Source organism: Abramis brama (assembly GCF_963993115.1).
Source record: "Abramis brama genome assembly, chromosome: 14".
Taxonomy (NCBI): domain Eukaryota; kingdom Metazoa; phylum Chordata; class Actinopteri; order Cypriniformes; family Leuciscidae; genus Abramis; species Abramis brama.
The window spans coordinates 34,300,836-34,321,511 of NC_139976.1; the positions used below are offsets into that span (position 1 = coordinate 34,300,836).

The 20,676-nt window shown below is 34.7% G+C and overlaps 1 protein-coding gene across 1 annotated transcript; it reads right to left on the reverse strand.

Moving 5' to 3' along the window:
• Positions 1–2,525: 2,525 nt before the first annotated feature.
• Positions 2,526–17,409, reverse strand: mmp25b (matrix metallopeptidase 25b). Its single transcript, XM_084135000.1, has 11 exons — positions 17,281–17,409; positions 17,082–17,189; positions 16,460–16,592; positions 15,537–15,681; positions 14,317–14,606; positions 12,257–12,433; positions 8,760–8,853; positions 8,067–8,149; positions 7,758–7,910; positions 6,762–7,049; positions 2,526–4,343 (listed from the first exon to the last, which is right to left on the reverse strand). The coding sequence occupies exons 2-11, from the start codon at positions 17,187–17,189 to the stop codon at positions 4,093–4,095; spliced, it is 1,722 nt and encodes a 573-aa protein (XP_083991126.1). The 5' UTR covers positions 17,281–17,409; the 3' UTR covers positions 2,526–4,092.
• Positions 17,410–20,676: the final 3,267 nt, after the last annotated feature.

The window sequence follows — 20,676 nt, forward strand, 5'->3', positions numbered from 1 at the left end:
ATTGTTGAACCCAGACCACTAAAAGATCCGGTTCCATTCCAAAGGCGATAAAAAGGACAAAATGTTCTATTACGCTTTCGGGTGCCATACATTTGGGTGTAAACTACTGTCACACTTGGCTTTTTTTCGCAAGTCCTTTGTGGATCGTGTTTATTGTTCAAAAAAATTCCTTCATCCATTTAAAAGAGTGCCATTCAGTAATGTGATATTAGTACTGACAATTCCATCAACCTTCAAACGAAAAATAATCTTATCACGGCAGTTATACAAGTTGCAATACTGTTATATAAATAGAAAAATAATAATGACATTTATAATTATAATAACAATAATTATATTTTGATAATTATAATGACAATACCATGGTTATTATAATTAATTAAAACCATAAAAACATTGTCATTACTTAAAACTAGCCTATATAATTTAAGATAGTTGCCATGGCAACATTTTCGGTTCTTTGTGGTAGATAATCAAATAAGACGAAGATGATTTTATTAACAAATTAACAGAAGATAAACCATAACCAAACTTAGCTAAAATGTTAAATGTAAAATGGAGAACGACAACTAAGATGAAAAACACAGGTGGAGCAAAGAGGGAACTAATTAGTAACCATGGTAACAAACAAGAGGGTAATGCCAAGGAGTTCTAATAAGAACACAGGCAAACTAAGCAGACACAGTTTTGTGGAAAAAACTAAACAATGTTCATGTGACAAATACTAAAATCACACTATTCCATATTAAAACACTATTTCAAATATAAAATCCTTATAAGTAAATATATAATATAAATATATTTCATAGGATTTTTTTGTTTGTTAAAGGGATGTTATCATACTCACCCTTATGTTTCAAACTTATATGACTTAATTCTACGACACACAAAAGATATTTTAAGTGTCTCAGTGGGGTGTTTTTTGTGTGTTATTTTGTACATACAATGAAAGTCAGTGTTCTTTTGACCCCACTGACTTTATTGTATGGATAAAAACTATTTAGCCTAAATATTGAAACATTCTTCAAAAGATTGTTAGTGTCCCCCAGAAGAATGAAAGTCAGGTTTGGAACGAAATAAATGATGACAGAACTTTCTTTTTTTTGGGTGACCCTTAAAGACCGTAATTTCCACTGAAACAGGAAGACAGGGCGGGACATATCGAGCAGCTCCTCCCCTTTTTTAAAATAGCCAATCGAGTTTTGTTTATATGACAGCTCGGCCAGAGCTGTTGAGCTCAGTAAAGCCGCATTTGACAGCCACAGTCTACTAGATTCCCCTTTAGATTTAATATGAAACTAAAGCAAAACTGTGAACATAATGGATGTGTAGTTTGAAAAGTGTGTAATTTATGTTGGTGCATTTTATCTCTTCTACTTGTCAGTGTTGTTTCAAATGCAGAGTCTGTCTATCCGTCTCTCCTCCTAATCTCCTCAATCGCTTTAAAATACAGCATTCTGTGTACAAATCAAACGGGTCCGATACGTTTCTGATCTGCGTCGACTAGTAGTGCATCACTATTCCCCCTCCACTATCCTGTCTACACGCTCCTGTATAAAGGGAAATGTTTACATTTGATTAAACATAAAAAAACACAAAAAAGCTTTCTGATTTCTTCCTTTAAAATACCTAAATAAATCATCTCACAGAAATGTAATCCTATTGTTAAGATCTTATGTAATAAGCAGTTCCTTTATTAGTGTGTTTATTGTAATTAAGTCAAATGTTCAAATACTTTCATTGTCTATGTGCCATTTATTTATTTTAGTGTAAGTCAGACGTTTGACACACGCACGCACACACGTACACACGTTGGGCTTTCATGTTTTATGGGGACATTCCATAGACATAATGATGTTTATACTGTACAAACTGTATATTCTATCCCCTAACCCTCCCATTAAACCTACCCATCACAGAAAACTTTCTGCATTTTTACATTTTCAAAAAACATCACTTAGTATAATGAGCTGTTTTCCTCATGGGGACCAAAAATGTCCCCACAAGGTAAACAATTACTGGTATTACTAGTATTGGAAGACATTTACCCCCATAACACACCCACAACACAGACACACACAGTCATGGTTTCAGTCAGCTGGTATTTCTGACTTTATGATAAAAACATTTCTAGAATGCTAGAAATGCCTTTTTTTGTCTCATCACGTCTTCGTATTTTAAATTTCTTTTTTGGTATCATTGGTATCATTTTGAAATCCAATTATTTTCTGCATGCAAACATTGTTACATAAATTATACTCAGTTTTGCCTAAAGGTGTAAGTCAAACAATAACTAGTCTTTCCGGATCAATGTTCATCTAACTGTAGGTCCATTTAAACTGTGTCTAGGAAGGAAGAACACTGAACATTCCAGTTCTATTGACTAATGTCTGGCTAACGTCATGACTGAAACACTCATCTGTCAAACTTCATACTTACAACAAGCTCTGAGCAGGGTTATTTACTAAGACTAAAACCATAACATCTTTGTTACTTGAAAGAAAATGAACGTTAAGTGAAATAAATATTTTACACACAACAAATATGATTTAATTATTTAAAAAAAACAATAAAAATGACAAATACACACAATAAAATTAATAAAACATTAAATTTAAAATGAAAACAGATAATACAAGATAATACAGAAATAAAAACAAATTAAAAAATATTTAAACTATGGTTTCACTTTATTTTGATGGTCCCCTTCAGACATTCTGTTGACTATAAGTAATGTTACTCCTGAATGTCAATTAACTCTCATTAGAATATTAGTCAACCGAATGTCTGAAGGGGACCTTCAAAAGAAAGTGTAACCTATAATATTATCTCAGTAATACAAAATTGGATTGAAAAATTATTTTAAGTACATACATTTAAGTCATTAGCAATAATTAAATCTGGACTCTTTAAATTTGCAAAAGATATTGAGATGCGCTGTGCTGCCAGATTAAAAAAAATAAAAGGATAAATCTTGTTTAAAACACACTTACAGTATCTTGCCTTGTCATAAAAAAGTACAATTATTTGATATTTTAAGAAACTCAATTAACCATGACACATTTTCTGTGTTTCTGCACATTGGTTGCATTGAATCGCAAGACAAAAGTTTCTCAAATAAGAAGTGAATGCGGTTTTTGTTGTTCATAGAAATAATACAATAATAAACTTATTTTCATGAGTTTTATTCTTAATCAATGAGCCTTTTCTCTTCATTGTGATATCGGGACAGTTGCATTACTTTTATGAATTACATTTGTAAGAATGTTTTAATAAATATTTAGATCCAGACAAAAAAGCATCATGACTCTGACCCAAATACTTTTATCAAAATGTCCCAGCAAAATTCCAGGCCCTGTTAATTTAAGCAAGGCCATAGATGAGGCGCCTCATTTATAAAATGTTGCGTAGAAACCATCCTACACTTATGATCATGTGTGATACGTTTAATAAATGAGGCCCCACATGAGTCAAACTCCGCTCCTGACTGTCAGACAGAGTTTAGCTCCAAAACACCAGCCTGGAGGTTTCTAGTGATCCTGAAGACCTTGATTAGCTGGTTCAGGTGTGTTTAACTAGTGTTGGAGTTAAACTCTGCAGGACAGCGACACTCAACTGAATTTGACACCCCTGCTTAGATAACACAGCTAACCTTTTGAAGTTCTGCCACGGTGTGTGTTAATGCCCACAAGTGGATCCTACTTGTCATTGCAGCTAGAGATCATATGGGCTACATACAGCATATCTCAAGCTGCCTTCATGATAAAAATTATTATAAATCTTCGTACTCTATATTTTTACCCTGTAGTCGCAGAACAATGCAATAGGGTAACAGTAAAAGCTATAAATAATGAATTCATATAGTTAATATGATATTCATTTCAACCTTGAACCTTATTCTAAAAAAAAAAAAAAAAAGCTTAAAAATAATCTATTTTAATATACGTGTACGTTAAACCTGCATAGATCAAACCATGTCTTTTACTATGTGAATCTGCTCTTAAGTAATCTTTGGATATAATATAATATCACTTTAAGTGCTTTGAGACAGTCCATGTAAAATAAGGCTGATGAGTTATTGCAGGTCGAGGTCTATATGAAGACACCTGGATAAAGCAGTACTATGGCTGACAGTAACCACGATGAAGCACTCATCTGTGAGGCTCCATTGAGGTCACAGTGACAGTCTCCTTTTTGACGTGGGTTGTCTGGAAGTTTGGTTGGAGTTGGCTCTGGACACTTCATCCAATCAACTGCGGTCGATCTGCGACTGGCACGGTCTTGGTCCAATTCTCCGCTCTTCAGCACCCAATACGAGTTGTTCTTGAAGAAATAGGCATCTCCTGAGAGGCAAAGCAAGAAGATGGATCATAGGCATGATGGGAACAAGTTGCCTTCTATGAAACATTCAGGAAGAGGACACTAAATAAAATGTGTCCAAGATTGTGGACAATATTTTTTTAAATCCAGTTTTTTCATTCAAATAATGAGTGAAGACGATAATGTTAAAAATCATGGTTGATAATTCTGGTTCATTTGTCACACTGGACATGGAAGATCAAGCCGAGTGCATTGCATTGTGGGATATAATACAGTGGTTAATTCCAGGTAGGGAAAGATGGGGGAAGATGAACAAGGTGCATTTACTTTTAAATTATTACATTTAGATATAGCACATGCATCATGTTATTAAGGGAAATAAAAGGAGAAATTTGCTAATTTATTTCTCATAACACAAATGTAAAATTACTACCGATGTAAGATGGCCACCTACCAAGGGTAAACTTTTACGGAATGTTTAAATTACTTTTGATATAATTTGTAATAATATTTATATACTGGTCAATTTTAAATGGTCATTAATGTCAAACACTAAATCATCATCTAGCCTATTTAAAAATGTGTTTTTTGCCAGTTTAGTTTCTCAGTAAAAGAGATTCATCTAAGGTAATTTTATTCTATGATTATGAAACGATATGAATACATATTTAATTGCTCATATTAGATATAATAGCAACACTATAAATTCAATTTGATTGATTTCCCTCAATTAGCCTATGGGTAAATGAATAGTGATGTTTGAAATGTAACTCTGGAATTATTGAATAACCCCATGAATTAATATAAAATGTAAAAGAAAAACAACACTAGTAACAACATGCCAATTGGGGTCTTCTGTGCCAATTCTGAGGGGGCATCTTACTCCAAGGGTCTCATTTTATATTTTCACTTTCAAGTAAAACAATATATTTTACTCCACGATTTTGAAGATATTAATAAGTCCACAAATCCCTCATTAACAAATGTGACCCTGGATCACAAAACCAGTCACAAGTCGCACGGGTATATTTGTGGCAATAGCCAACAATACATTGTATGGGTCAAAATTTTAAATTTTTCTTTTATGCCAAAAATCATTAGGATATTAAGTAAAGATAATGTTCCATGAAGATAGTTTGTACATTTCCTACCGTAAATATATCAAACATGTATTTTTGTGAGTGAATGCAGCACAATCGTGAACATAAATGAACAACTTTAAAGGCGATTTTCTCAATGATTACATTTTTTTGCACCTTCAGATTCCAGATGTTCAAATAGTTGTATCTCGGCCAAATATTGTCTTATCCTAACAAACCATACATCAATGAAAAGCTTATTTATTCAGCTTTCAGATGATGTATACATCTCAATTGCATAAAATTTACCCATGTGACTGGTTTTGTCGTCCAGGGTCACAAATAGACACATTTAACATAATACAATATCAGTGTCCAGATGTCATGTCTAGAAACAGAAAATTCCATCAAATATCTATTAAGTTTCTGCTCACAAAATCTCACATATGTTAATATTCAGATTTAAGAAGAGCAAACCCTCTGATATTCAGACTGACAAAATTAAGAAAAGCACTGACATTCATTAAATGTGTTAAAATGAGATTTTGTGCCATCTATGATCAAGAAAAAAAATTAAGGTGGGCACCTGACGCCATCACCGTATATTTGGGGAATTTTGCAAATCCGGTTCCATTGTCCTGAATCATTGGCTGCATCAGAAATCGCATTCTTCCCTACTATATAGTAGGCGAAAAACAGCATTTGACAAAAGAAGTATATCCGAACTCACAGTACTCATAAGAGAAGGCGAAATGTCCCCGGATGACCTACTACTTCCGGCGAGATTTTAAAGTGTGCATATGATGGACTCTTTACTATCCCATGAGGTCACAGGAGAGGATTTATGAATGGCTGTGAAGCGACGCAAATGAGGCTTGAAGGTCACATGATCGTGAAGTAATTACTTATTCAAAATAAGTACCTACTCAAGAGAGAGCTATTGATGCAGCTATTGTTTGTTTTTTTAAAATAGGTTTTTGGTTACACGCCTAAAATAAGGTCTGTGGTGAACACAAGCTCAAGATATTTTATATGACATAAAATACATTGGACATTTTTGAAGCTTTCACTTGTCTTGTAAAAGGCGGTTGCTAACAAGTAGTTAAATGGGTCTACAGAGGTTGTCGGGGACATTCAACATTATCAACAGGTACAGTAAAATAATCTACTCACTAGTCACTTTCATAGCCTCGTTGTGTTTATAATCGCGCTCTTGCAAACTGTGTCACTCAGCGCTCACTTCAGCGCTCTATTGCAAACAGTTTCACTGACCGGTACAGATTGATTTGAATGATAACAAAAGCTTCTTTTGTATACTAAGCTGAAAATGCACTTAAGGTAAACAGATGTTCTCTACATTACCCTCTCCCCAGGTGATGATGTCATCAGGGGTATTGGGCACACCCTTCCAGAGGGAGGAGGGTCTGGGATAATCTGCGTCTAGACGACGATTCTCAGTCCCTGGCCCTTCATCGAACCTCCAGAACGCTCCACCGCTGAAGATGTAGGTTTTTCCATTATGAGCCCAAACGAAGGCCGCATCCACCCTCTTCACATCCTTTCCATCATGAGAGATCAGCCCCCAGTCAGACAACGGACGTGGATAACCAGAAATCGCCACGGTGTCTTTAAATTCCCAGTACTGTGAGCCTACGTAAAAAAAAAATGTAAAAAAAAGTTTACAAGCAATCACTTACAGAAACAAGCATTTTCAGACTGATTTCTGCCATGACAACTCCGGGAGTGTTTGGCATGTAATGGATATGACAATGTTGATATTGGCGAAATAGATCTGCAACGCTGCTGCTGTTATTGCTGCAGCTGCAACAAGTACAGGACTTAACTTTAAAACTAACTTTAGCTGGACAATAACTTTATTCTAGAGCTGCTGTAAAGCCAAAACAATCTATGTTACTTTCATTTCCTATTATCACTGTAAAGCTGCTTTGAAAATCTATGTTGTTAAAAGTGCTATGTAAATGAAGTTGACTTGACTTGCTATGGCCAATACATACACGACACGCTGCTGTGAGCAAGTAAGACATGCTGCTGCTGCTGCACAATATAGCGTACATGAATTACCCGTAGCAGATCTATACAGGTGGAGCTGGGGAAGCTGGAGTGTTTATGAAAGCGCGCTGCACTGTTAAGGCAAATGCTAACCAAGTATATGAAAGTTGAGCAGCGAGATCATTGGCTGCTGATGCAGCAGGAACCAATCAGCTGCGCCCTATAGAGAATTATATTATTGCAAGCGTTTGAGTTAAGGACCTATTAGCCTGCGCCATCTAGAGATTCATTACAGAACTTTGTATTTGTTCTTCCATTGTGCACCCAAATGAATAAAAAGAAACCAACCAATGAAGAAGATGATTCTGCTGTCCTTCTTTCTTTCGTAAACTGCATCTATCTTGTCAGTGCCAGGAGGAAGACCAATCCAGAAGTTTTTTATGAGAGCAGGTTGAAAGGACACGAGAGATCCAGACCGCTGGATTCGCCAGAAAAATGGACCTGACCGAAGCAGAGGAAAAGAAACAAAAATAAATGAACTTAAAATAAATTAAAGAGCTACAAATATATTAAATGTAGCAGCTTTATTATAATCTTTTAAGCTAGGCAAAATCTGTAAATTTCCAGAAATGTTATTTTAGACAGCATAGATTGTACCTTTAAAAAAGAAAACATCTCCTCTGATGTTCCCCACCGCATCAAAACCTCCCTCACAACGATTCTGGACTGTTGGATCCGGTCTAGACAAACAGAGATTTTAATTTGAACAACTTCTCATCGAGTGCTGGAGATGTTATTAGCTATGGCAGTGTATCTACACTATTGTTCAAAAGTTTGGGGCCTGAAAGAGTTTAATGTTTTTGAAATAAGTCTCTTCTGCTCATCAAGGCTGCATTTATTTGACCAAAAAAAAAAACATTAAAACGCTAATATTGTGAAATATTTGTGCAATTCAAAATAACTTTCTACTTGAATCTATTTTTAAATGTAATTTATTCTTGTGATGCAAAGTTGAATTTCAGTGCCACATGATCCTTCAGAAATCATCCTAATATGAAACATTTCTGATTATTATCAATGTTGAAAACAGTTGTGCTGCTTAATATTTTTTTGTGGAAACCGTGATACATTTATTTTCAGGATTAGTTGATGAATATAAAGTTCAAAAGAACAGCATTTACTTGAAACAGAAATCCCTCTGATTATTTTAAAAGTCTTTACTGTCACTTTTGATCAATTTAATTCTTCTTTGCTAAATAAAAGTATAATTAAAAAAAAAAAAAAAAAAAAAATCTTAATGACCTCAAACTTTTGAACAGTATTGCATTTGTCTTGGTAAACATGACTCACTGTAATGGTTCTTTGGGACTAGGTGTTTTTGGTGGTTTGGGTAAGAGTGATGTTGGGTTATTTGGTGATGGTGTTGGTGAGCCTTTCTTCATTCCTGTCAAATGACAAACCAAAACCACAGCCACAACTTTAGATCTGGTCAGCTCGGCTTAAAGGGCTAGTTCACCTAAAAAAATTAATTCTAGAAAAATAAAATTCATTAATTACTCACCCTCAAGTCGTTCCAAACCCATAAGACTTCTGTTCATCTTCAGAACACAAATGAAGATCTTTTTGATGAAATCTCCATTGACATCCTAAGCAACTACCACTTTCAAGCCCCAGAAAGGTAGTAAAGACATCATTAAAGTAATCCATGTATGTCACAAGCTGGGCTAGAACTCAGGTCTCAGGAGTGGAGAGTGAGTGTTCTACCACTTAGCCACAGAGGAGGTAATGTTGGACCCAAACGAAACACTCAAGGCAAAACTCCAGGCAAAGTAGATTTATTTAAAAAAAAGGTACTTTGCAAGTCCAAAAAATCCAACAAAAGTTCTTCTCACAAAGAGGTATTACAAACAGATAATCCAAAATAAAAGATAACAGGAGAGAAATAAAATAACTCCACGAGGGGAGAAAAACACAATCAAATAACTCAGAATAGCTTACTTGGGATAGCTAAGATGACTTGGAAGGACTCGAGAGACACAGCAAGGCGACACATAGCCAGGAGGACTCAAAAACCGAGTGAGGAACAAGGGAAAAAACACAGCTTAAATACTCTAGGGGAAACAACAGGGAAACAAGGCACAGGTGACCTGGATAATGCTAACAAGGAAGAACTAAAGCAGAGGGGAACACAGGTGACCTCTAGAGGCCCGGAGACAAACAACAGGAGGCAGGATGCTGACAATGTAACAGTTTAACCTCAATTTTATGAAGTGACGAAAAAATAAGTTAAAATTAAAAACATAATTTACCACTTTACTTACAAAATATTTATCTCCAACGCTCGTTCACGCAACAACATCCGTTCTCGCGTCAACACAACACGAATGCGTTGTGCTCTCGTGAACACGTGTTGAGATTAATGTTATGTCAAAAAAAATTAAAGAAAAAAAGAAGAAGTGGTAAATTATGTTTTTTCGCAAACAAAGCACTTGCTTCGCTTTATAATATTGAGGTTAAACCACTGGAGTCACATGGATTACTTTACTAATGTCTTTATTACCTTTCTGGGGCTTGAAAGTGGTAGTTGTGTAGCTGTCAATGGAGGGACAGAAAGCTCTCAGATTTCATCAAAAAGATCTTCATTTGTGTTCTGAAGATGAACGAAAGTCTTGCAGGTTTGGAACGACATGAGGGTGAGTAATTAATGACAGAAGTTTAATTTTTGTGTAAACTAACCCTTTAAGGCGAATAACTGGAAAGATCGGTTTACAGATAATGAATTCAGAGCAGCTAACAGATTAAATTTGTGTTACATTTCACATTTTATTTAACTTTACATTCTTAACACATGTTCTTATTTAACCCTCTGATGGTTTACGGGGTCTTTTTGACCCCAAATGACTTTTGCTCAAATTAAAAAAAAAATTCCCTTTGTCCAAATGGTATGAAACCTTCTACGGCTCTCAACACTTTCTAGATCTACAAAAAAAAAAAAAAATTGGAATGATATCTGTTTTTATGTTAGCGTGACAAAAATTGTGACACTCGTGGTCTTCGGGGTCTCTGGAGACCCCGCAATCAAAATAGACAAAATTCATCATCAAAATCAGAAACAACGCAGAACACATCGACAGAAATGGCACAAATAAAGTGGCACACTTCCACCAATGCAAAAAACATCCACAATGCTAAATTATATTGCTCACAACACGCGTGTACACACACACACACACACACACACACACATAGAGGAATACATTTTTGAGACTATAAAAACTGTTCTCTTATCATTTGTAAAATAAAATCATCCAAAATGCAGTACCACCACAAAAATAAATTGGTGACACTGACACATTGAAAATGTGCACACACACACACACACACACACACATTTGTAAGGCTATAATTTGTCAAATAAAATCATCCAAAATGCAGAACCAACACAAATATAAAGTGGTGACACTGACACCGACAATGTGTACTCACACACTCTCTCTCTCACACACACACACACACACGCACACACACACACACACACACACACGCACACACACACACACACACACACACACACACACAGACACAGGAACATTTGTAAGGCTATAATTTGTCAAATAAAATCATCCAAAATGCAGTACCACCACAAAAATAAATTGGTGACACTGACACATTGAAAATGTAAACACACACACACACACACACACACACACACACACACACGCATACACACACAGGAACATTTGTAAGGCTATAATTTGTCAAATAAAATCATCCAAAATGCAGAACCACTACAAATATAAAGTGGTGTGGTGACACTGGCACATCGACAATGTGTACTCACACACTCTCTCTCTCTTTATCTCTCAGACACACACACACACACACACACACACACACACACAATTGTGTGTGTCTAGAATCTAGAATTAGATTAAAAATAAATGATTGAAATAAATGATAAAATCTTAAGACTCCAACATTTCTCTTTGTAACATTTTGTTCAGGTTTGATTCTAATCATAATGTAACATTATTGAAAAACTGGGGGGGGTTTTTTGGTACAAAAAAATGCTAAACTTTGACAAAAATATTTTATTTTTGTTATAATTGTGATTTTATAATATTTAGATATGAATCCAACTGAATCCAACTTGTGAAAAGATATCTTTCAGGTAGTCTAATAGCAAATAGCATATACTGGAGCTCTATAGCCATCTAGTGGTTAAAATTATTATTTTTTATTTTAAAACTGCATTTTCCAAAAAATGGGCAAAAATGTTACATTAAACCATTTAAAATTATCCATGTTATCCCCATGAATGAAAGTTAGAAATCTGGGTCTTTTATAAAGTGAATTTTACATCAAATGCTGTTTTTTTGTAAAAAAGGCTATTTATTTATTTATTTATTTATAGAAATTTAAAAAATATCATAAATTCTCCAAAAACTGCACAAATGTTGAGTAAAAACATTAACAAACAGAATAAAATTACATTTGTAAAAACAAAAAACTATTATCTTGTTACAAAATTAAATGTTATTGTCTGGGGTCTCTAGAGAGACTCGAGTGTAGACATAAATAAAGACCATCAGAGGGTTAAAGAAATAGTTCAATAACAAGCTAAGCTACTGTATTATTTGTGATATGTTTTGTGATTTTGTCCTCATGTTTAGCTGTTATATGGAGAAAAGGAATGTGATTTTTCCTTTGTGTTCCATAGAAAGAAAATAACAGCAAACAGGTTTTAAAAGACCTGAAGATGAGCAAATGATGACACATTATTCAATTTTGGGTGAACAATCCCTTCCAGAGCAGGTGCACAAAGCTTATTAAGCGCATATTCCTACCGTAGATTGACTGAATGGCATAGCGATCGTCAGCTGGAAGAGTGTAAGATGCAATATCACCAACAGCACCCTGGTAATACGGGCGCATGATGGAAGGAGAAGAGGAGGAATGAGAGAGACCGAGGGCATGACCAAATTCATGCACAGCCACCGAGAACAAATCAGTGCCGCTGTTATCTGAAAACATTGAGAGAATAAGAGGAGATTCTCATTCATGTATAATGACATTTTATAAGTGGGTGATTCGTCAATGAAGGACACTTTTGGCTACTTAAAAGCATGAAAAACTTCATCTAAATGATTTAGTATCACATGTCTTACAATAAAGATGAAGTGATGGTAATGACAAACTTCCTTTTTTTTTAACATTTCCTTTTTTTTTTTTTTTCAGGTCTTGGGACTTTTTTAACATAAGTTAGCTAGCAGTCTATTAAAACTGAACGTATAAAACGAATATAGATTAAACAATATTCAAATAAAAACAATTTTCAAATATTAACCTCATAAAACTGCTCTGAAATCAAGAAAACCTGAAAAAAGTTTCTGTTACCATACAGAAATGTAATATATATAAATATAATGTCAGTGCCCATGTATGTCTGCTGCCTATATGAGAATATATGCAAAATTCATATATGTAAAACACATAGACATATATGAAACATATATTTCAAAATATAGCAAAAATGGCCGTTTTCATGTAAGTGTCATATATTTTCCCGTATATGCACATAAATGTGAAATATATGTAAGACGCATATATGTATACATGCATACATGTACTTATATACATCCACTATATATTATTCACTTAAATATAGTATTTTTAATACAGCAATGCAGTGTTTTCTTTGTCATTTTTGACAAATACATCCACAAAGTACCATAACCATATGCCACAGCTTTAAAAATGCATCAGTATCACATGCATGTATGTTTACATACATTTATAAAATATGTGGAAAACAAATATGTATGTCACATATTTATACTTAATGTTGTCCATATATGCGAGAAACCAATACTATAGTGTAATATATGCGGATATATGGTATCATATATGGATGAACTCAAATATTTTCTTCACATGTTTGGACACATAAATGTTCATAGATGTTGCAGGCATATATTGTGTTCTCAGATAAGTCAAATATATGTATAGATATATGTCATGCTATTTAAAATATAAGTACATATATGGCCATATATTACATTTTTGTATGTGCTTCACTTCTCATTTCCGTCAAATGTTTTCTAAAATTCTTGGCATGATGGAAATGACAGCAATACTCCTTTGTTATACAAATAATACTCATAAGCCCCAAAATTAGGAAGAATTTAATATTGTAACACTTAAAATTAGGGAAAAAAAGGTCATTTTAAAGAGGGCTTCTACATCAGTTTAAAGCTTTTATAAATATATTTGGGTTTAAAATACAATTCACGAGTTCGTTTGATCATATAATCATACGGCATAGGTGAACAGATTTGGCTTGCTGTCCATGATTGAAAGTTTGCTCTTAAATCAATTTTTGAGAAATACATTAAAAAATAAATATAGGCTTATGGGATGCTTTAGAGAATGCGTCATCGGAAGATGTAAGCTAAGATTTTGCTTGTATACCCATATACCCATCCTCTCAAACTTAATAATGAAACTGAATAATGAAGCTATTGTCTTCTGTAGAGCTGCTTATAGCTGAATTGAACTCATTTCTTGAACTGAACTGAAAAAACACTGAACTAAACTTAGCTGAATAATAAGATATCTTCTGTAGAGCTGCTTTTCAGCTTAAATATCCTTTGTTTCATAATTTCATGAACATTAACTGTTATTTTCCTGTTTATTACCGTGAAGCTGCGTTGAATTTGTATTGTATAAAGTAATATATAAATAAATGTGACTTCACTTGGTGACTTCACCAGACAGAAAATATCCTAAAAAGTAAAAACAGTTCATTTGCAAAAGCATTGAATTTGATTAATCCACAAATATTCTGCTTTGGGACTGTTATTCATCCATCAATCAGTGAATATTTAGTAATGCTTGTATATCTTGCCTCCGTAGGTCCAGCTCTCCTCATCATCAAAATGTGTATCTCCAGCAAGATCATACTCCCCTGGGAAGAAGGCATGAGCAAGCGTCCCTCCCCTCCCATCAAATGGATATCCGTCGTCGTGGAGCGAGCGGGCGAAAGAGATCTTAATATCGGCTGTGTCCTGCTCGCTTGGGGAAGCAGCATGAAACTTGAGGTTGGTGACATCACTCCAGGTTTTAAAGGCATAGGCCATTATAGGTTGTACAGCACTGGGTTTAAGGGATGGATGGAGGGATGGGTAATTCTGGACGCTAGTAGGCAAAACGGAGATAAGTTAGTGACTGCATATTTAAAAGGGTTATTGTAAGTTATTACGCTCGGCAGTGACCATCCAGCTAACAAAAATATGTTCTAAGAAGCTTTTGCTAATGTTCCCATTAAGTTATGATAACATTATTTCTGAATGTTCTCTGAACATTCAAAATGTCCAGTTTTTTTTAAATATTTATCCAGCAAACATTATGGAAAAGTTACTTTTGAATGTTCTCTTAACATTCTGGAGCAAAGTTCAACTAAAATGTTTTAAAAAGGCTGTAAGGGTCGGTTCGCACAGAATGTGTTTTTGCTGTTAAAAACGTGAGACGCAGGTCGGTGGAACAAAAAAAGCTCAGGGTTTTTAAAAGTCGAACTAATTTTAACTTGAGCGCCACGGTTTTTTGAAAGCCGTGTCATGCGCAGGACCCTGCGACGCTGAAACAACACTGAACTAAACTGAGCTGAATAATAAGATATCATGTTTCATAATTGATGAATTTTACAATATTAACACTGTTATTTTCCTGTTTATTAACATGTCGTGAATCTGCTTCAAAACAATATGAGTACAATTTTATACAACTTTATACAATTTGTATTGTATAAAGTAATACATAAATAAATGTGACTTCACTTAGGTTGACTATATTTTTAAGCATTTTTTTTCTGTGAAAAAAACTAATTTTAACTTGAGCGCCGCGTTTTTAGAATGCCGCGCGAGACACTGAAACGGTTAAAGACGTCCGTCTAGCGCGTTTACATTGAAAAATAATGGAAAAGTAGCGCAGTGGAATGGAAAATTAAGAATGATGTTTTTATGCAAACATTTTGAGAAAATTATGAAAGACCAGATGACTGTGAACAAACATTCTATTAACATTACTATGAGCTTTGTTAGCTGGGCATGTGTGTCTAGCGATGCAGACCTCCATGTGAGGTCAGACTTTTTCCAGCGGAGTCCAACGGTGGCATATCTTCTTTTCCTCCTTCGCTTTTTCAGCAAGTCCCCGAACCCTATAATGTCCGGCAATGAACATCGTGGTGTGCTCATCAGTTTCAGGGTGTCACTGTCTAGAGAAGCACAGAACAGAAGGTCTCAGATCAATATATAGACTTCAGTGATACAGAGCCCATTACAGTACATGTAATAAAACCCCATGTGAGGAGGAGGGACAGTGAAATAGTTCTTTCTCTAGAGGAAATGTATTGAACCCACAAACCACAGCATGAGGAAAAAGTCATCATTACACTTGCATATATCAAGAATTGAAACTAGCTTGTTAACATGGAAATTTCTCAGAAGTTTAGCTAACGTTGTGGCAAGGTTATCTCATAGTTATCAACAACTGTTCTTCCAGAATGTTCATTCAAAATCATCTGATCTTTCTTAAAAAGTTAGTACAAAAACATTATTTATACATTGTTCATGGAATGTTTTTACCTGAAACATTTGGTTGGATGTTTGCATAACAAACATTCAAAAGTATGTATGTCTCTTTATGTCTGCAACATGATTAAATGTAATGTTCCCTTAACGTTCACATAAGCAAGAATGAACCAAGAAAAGTTTTTAAAACGGGATGTTTTGAGCGTTCAGAGAACATTCAGAAACTTAATGTGAACATTACCAAAACGTTCTTCGAACATATTTCTGTTAGCTGGGATGGAGTTTTGCTTTAATTTGATTAGAAAAAAAGCAGGGAAATCTAGAACAAAAAAGAACAAATAAATGAAGAAAAAAAAAAAGGCACTGAAAAAGACTTCTCAAAGTTTTGTGAAACAAAGCCGTTAGACCATTTCCTGCATGTGATGAAGTACTTTCTGTGAGAGGCACGCGCACTGCATTTACCGAGTTTGCCTGTGTCTTTGAGGCCAGCGAATCTCTGCATTTCTTTGATGGCCTTCTCAATGCCCTCTTTCGTTTGCAGCTGCCCTGTGCGGGGGTCCGGGGGGGGCAGGTACCCATACCTGCTCAACCAATCCTAAGAGAAATCACACACCAAATATATACATGAATAGAGCCATTTTATCATTTTCGTTTAAAGTGTAAAGGCCAGTTCACAATAAGAACAATTACTATAACAGTAACTATATTAGCGTCCACACCAACGAACAATACAATTTCTGATTCTGATTGGATGTCAATGTTTTCCTCGTTCATCATTTGGAAAAAGATAATACTGAAAAAGATTTTCATCCTTCTGTGTCATTATAATGTATTGTCGTGGTGTGGAAATTCCTATTCTCGTAGAAATGAACCACTTCTCTAGAAAAAAATCCCTGAAATTCCACTGATTATCATTTATTTACATCTGTCTCACAGGGATTTTACACACATACAAAATGAACACATGCACATGAAACAAAAAACACAAAGAGAAACCACACTTTCTACATATGGCACAATGTTTGTTTTTTCTGTTTTTAAAAAGAGTTTAACTTGTAGTAATGCAGAGTAAGGCTCCTCTTACCACACCCCGAGAGTACTGGTCCGGCATCGGAGTCAAATTAACCGGAGAGATAAACACAATCACAGTGCAGGTCAGGTGAACCAACCAAAGACATCCTGAGGAAATCATCTGCACAGACGGAATAAAAAACAAACAGTTGCCGACAATTAAAAGGATCTGCCTTTATTCTAAAGTTAATGTTGCCCTTATCTCCTCATACCGTTATAGCTCTGTTTCTCTTGCTCTACTTTCAGTTTATCTCTCTAAAAGGACTAGGCAGGGCAGAACGATCGATATATCTCTCTCTCTCTCTCTCTCTCTCTCTCTCTCTCTCTCTCTCTCTCCCTCCCTCTCTCTCTGCATTGTGATGAAATCTGAAATATCAGAAAAATCTCGCACTCCCTGCTGAATCAAGTGAGCATTACTTAACTGTATTAAAATACATAATTACATTTACATTTAGTCATTTAACAGACGCTTTTGTCCAAAGCGACTTACAAATTAGGACTAAATTAAGCAAGTCATCGTAAAGAGGCAAAAAACAACGCAAGAAGTGCTCAAAATATGAAATACCAAGTTCAGGCAATTAACATTAACATTAACTATTCAATTATGCCTTTATTTAAAATAAGTTAAGCTTTTCCATACTCAGATTTAGCAAAAAATCAGTTAAAAAAACACCACAAAACACAACTGAGGATAAGGTGCAGTGGTTACACCCATAACTGAAAGCAACAGGATGTTTCGATTTTACTGTTACAACACTAATAATGTTCTGTTTTAGTTGTCACCCTCATTAAAACAAACACTGCAATGATAACAATTACAATTATTTTTTTCTTTTATTTTCAATATGTAGGCTAATATTGCTTACAAGATCTAGCGAAAATCTATTATCGCTCTAGTTGCGCAAGAAAGCTACTTTTAATAATCATGTATCAATAATGTATCAAAAATAAATCATGTAATCAATAGTCATTTGCAGACAAGCCTACATCAATGACACAAAAATAAAACTTTGAAATAATGTTGCCTAAATTGGACTGTGTGACCGGACGCTGTGGCAGGAAAATAACGTCACAGGGGTTCAGGAAATGTACACATGTGTTTAAAAAAGAATTAAGTCATGGCAATAACTTTGAAGTTTAAGGTCTCAGTGTGTTTAACTGAAGTGTGTCACACTAATCTGTGTAGGATGCATAGTCAGTCACACAGTAGTTTTGCAATACTCGAGTCGTCATAGGACACATTTCAACAAAGGCCTATTGCTCAAAGTATGTCCCTGTCAGCAGAGATGGGCATAAATACATGGAAATGTATTTAAAATAAAATTACAAAATACTGTGTGGAAAATGTTTTATTTAAATACAAATACAGTATTTTGAAAATACATAAAATACATGTGAAATTGGTCATCCAGTGCAGGTAAAGGTCACAGGGAATGAAGAAACTACATATGCCTATAATGACTTTTAATTCCTAACCTTATCTCTGCCCTCTCTGTCATTCTTTCTTTCTTTCTTTCTTTCTTTCTGGCTGGCAATTACAAATAAACTTATGCAAAATAGCAGCCATTTATATACTTTTTTTCTGACAAGGTTACAATGTAGTCTATTACTTGTGGTGAACACTATTAAAATATTCATACTGTATGTATGTGGGAACCTTTTCTGTTATTTATCAAAGAATATGGATGGACGATATGACCAAAATCTTAATTTTACTTCACAGTAACAAAATATATCATGGTTTCACAATTCTCAATATCAGTTTTGATACCACAGCAAAAAACTGAATTTCAAACTCTTTTGAGGCCCTTTTTTTCTTTTTCTTCTTGCAGGTAGTAATGCTTTTTAAGTATAGTCATTTTATATTTATTTTATGTAAAGTTTATTTGTTTTATTCAAATTAGAAAGTTTATCTAAAATTTAAAATTAGAATCAATTTACATTCATTTGACAATATTTACCCAAAGTTTTTATTTTTATTTTTTTTTTTAAAGAATAAAACTAAAAGCTGAAGATGTTTGTGGTGTTTCATTCATTAGTGCTTCTTTTTCCACTCCAACGTTCCAATAATGCCCACTACAAGCTGCACGGATACATTTGCTTACCCCACAAATAGGCTTTAAGGCTTATGTAAACGATTTAGAAAAAGTTCCATCGATTCACACTTTACACCATCGTTATGATATGTAGTGTCATATCACCCAGCCCTAACATGCACTAATGCTTTAAACACATTTGACAAGATAGTTGTTTTACATGTATCTGAAATACTGCCCTTCGCTGACTGTCAGACACATGAACGTGGTAAACGATGCAAAACGCGAATTAGCAATACCACACTTATCCTGTAGCAAAAGTGTTGTTGTTCCCAATATGTGCTGAAAAGGAGCGTCACATTTACCGTTGTTCGGGGAAATTTTGCTTCTATTTTTATAGTGGATATAAATGGTCTATATGTGTGAGACGTTTCTTCATTTTGACTTCACATCAGTCTCCATCTTTCTTTTTGTGTCGGCAAACCTAATTTCCTGCCACCTCTGTTAGCCTATAAATGACTCGGACATAGCCTACTCAGTAACAAAGTTATTAACACACCAGACAATATAAAACATGCACGATCATATCTGATTCTGAATGCTCACTTCCTGTTGTTTCATGAAAGTGCGTGCAAACCATCAGCTGTATTTCTCTCCCATCTTTTCCCAACCACCCCACCCCCTACTGCCAGAGTGCATCTGAAAGTGCTATTAGTGACATGACACGGGATCGCTAATGCCTTGAGAGAGAGAGAGAGAGAGAGAGAGAGAGAGAGAGAGAGAGAGAGAGAGAGTCAGACAATCTGAGTTAATTTCTGCTTCACTTTAACTAAAGCTAATATATAGTGTGTGTACTCATCAAGCAGCTTTGTTTCAGACTTAAGTTTAAAGGTAAGGTAGGTAGGATTTTTAAAAAAAAAAAAACATTCCAAATTTGTTTAAACTGTCTTTATATACCAATACATAATTAAAATATAAGTACTCTGAAAAAGAGAGTATAAAAATCGAGTGTCTGTAGACCTCTCACGACTGTTGTAAACACAGCTAATTATTTCCATTCACTCCACTCCCTCCCTTCTGCAGTGGCGGAGCCAGGATTTTTTCATAGGGGTGGCCAGGCATGGGCCAGCAACCAGTCTGGGGTGGCACAGAAATCTTAATTATTTTATCATAAAAAATAATTTGACTATAATGTATTGGACTGTTTTAGTGCCTACACAACTGAATAAAGTTAATTTGTACTTAATTGTAATTAAGATAGTAGTGAATTAGGAATCATGGAATACTGAGTGAATTTTATATATTTTTTATTATTACCCACCACCTCATATTAAAATTAATTAAATAGTAATAAAAGGGCACACACTATAGCTAAAGTTCAACTTGCTCTGTTAGCTTGGTTCTGGTTCTCAAAATCTCCAATAGCTTGTTCTACATTGTTGCATCTTCATGGATGAGATAACATGCAGATAATACTGTAGTCCAAAGATTATTCAACCTTCAATGCGTTTTATATAATCAATGAACTCTTCAACCAATTCTGAGTTTGTCAAAAAAAAATGTTTAACTTTC

What these genes read in the sequence shown, in the direction of transcription:
- mmp25b (XM_084135000.1), bottom strand. Translation starts at nt 17,189, where the DNA reads ATGATTTCCTCAGGATGTCTTTGGTTGGTTCACCTGACCTGCACTGTG. An exon ending in AGATGTTTTCTTTTTTAAAG is followed by an intron (nt 7,911 to 8,066) that starts GTACAATCTATG and finishes TGCTTCGGTCAG; the next exon opens with GTCCATTTTTCTGGCGAATC. An exon ending in CATCATCACCTGGGGAGAGG is followed by an intron (nt 4,344 to 6,761) that starts GTAATGTAGAGA and finishes TTTGCCTCTCAG; the next exon opens with GAGATGCCTATTTCTTCAAG.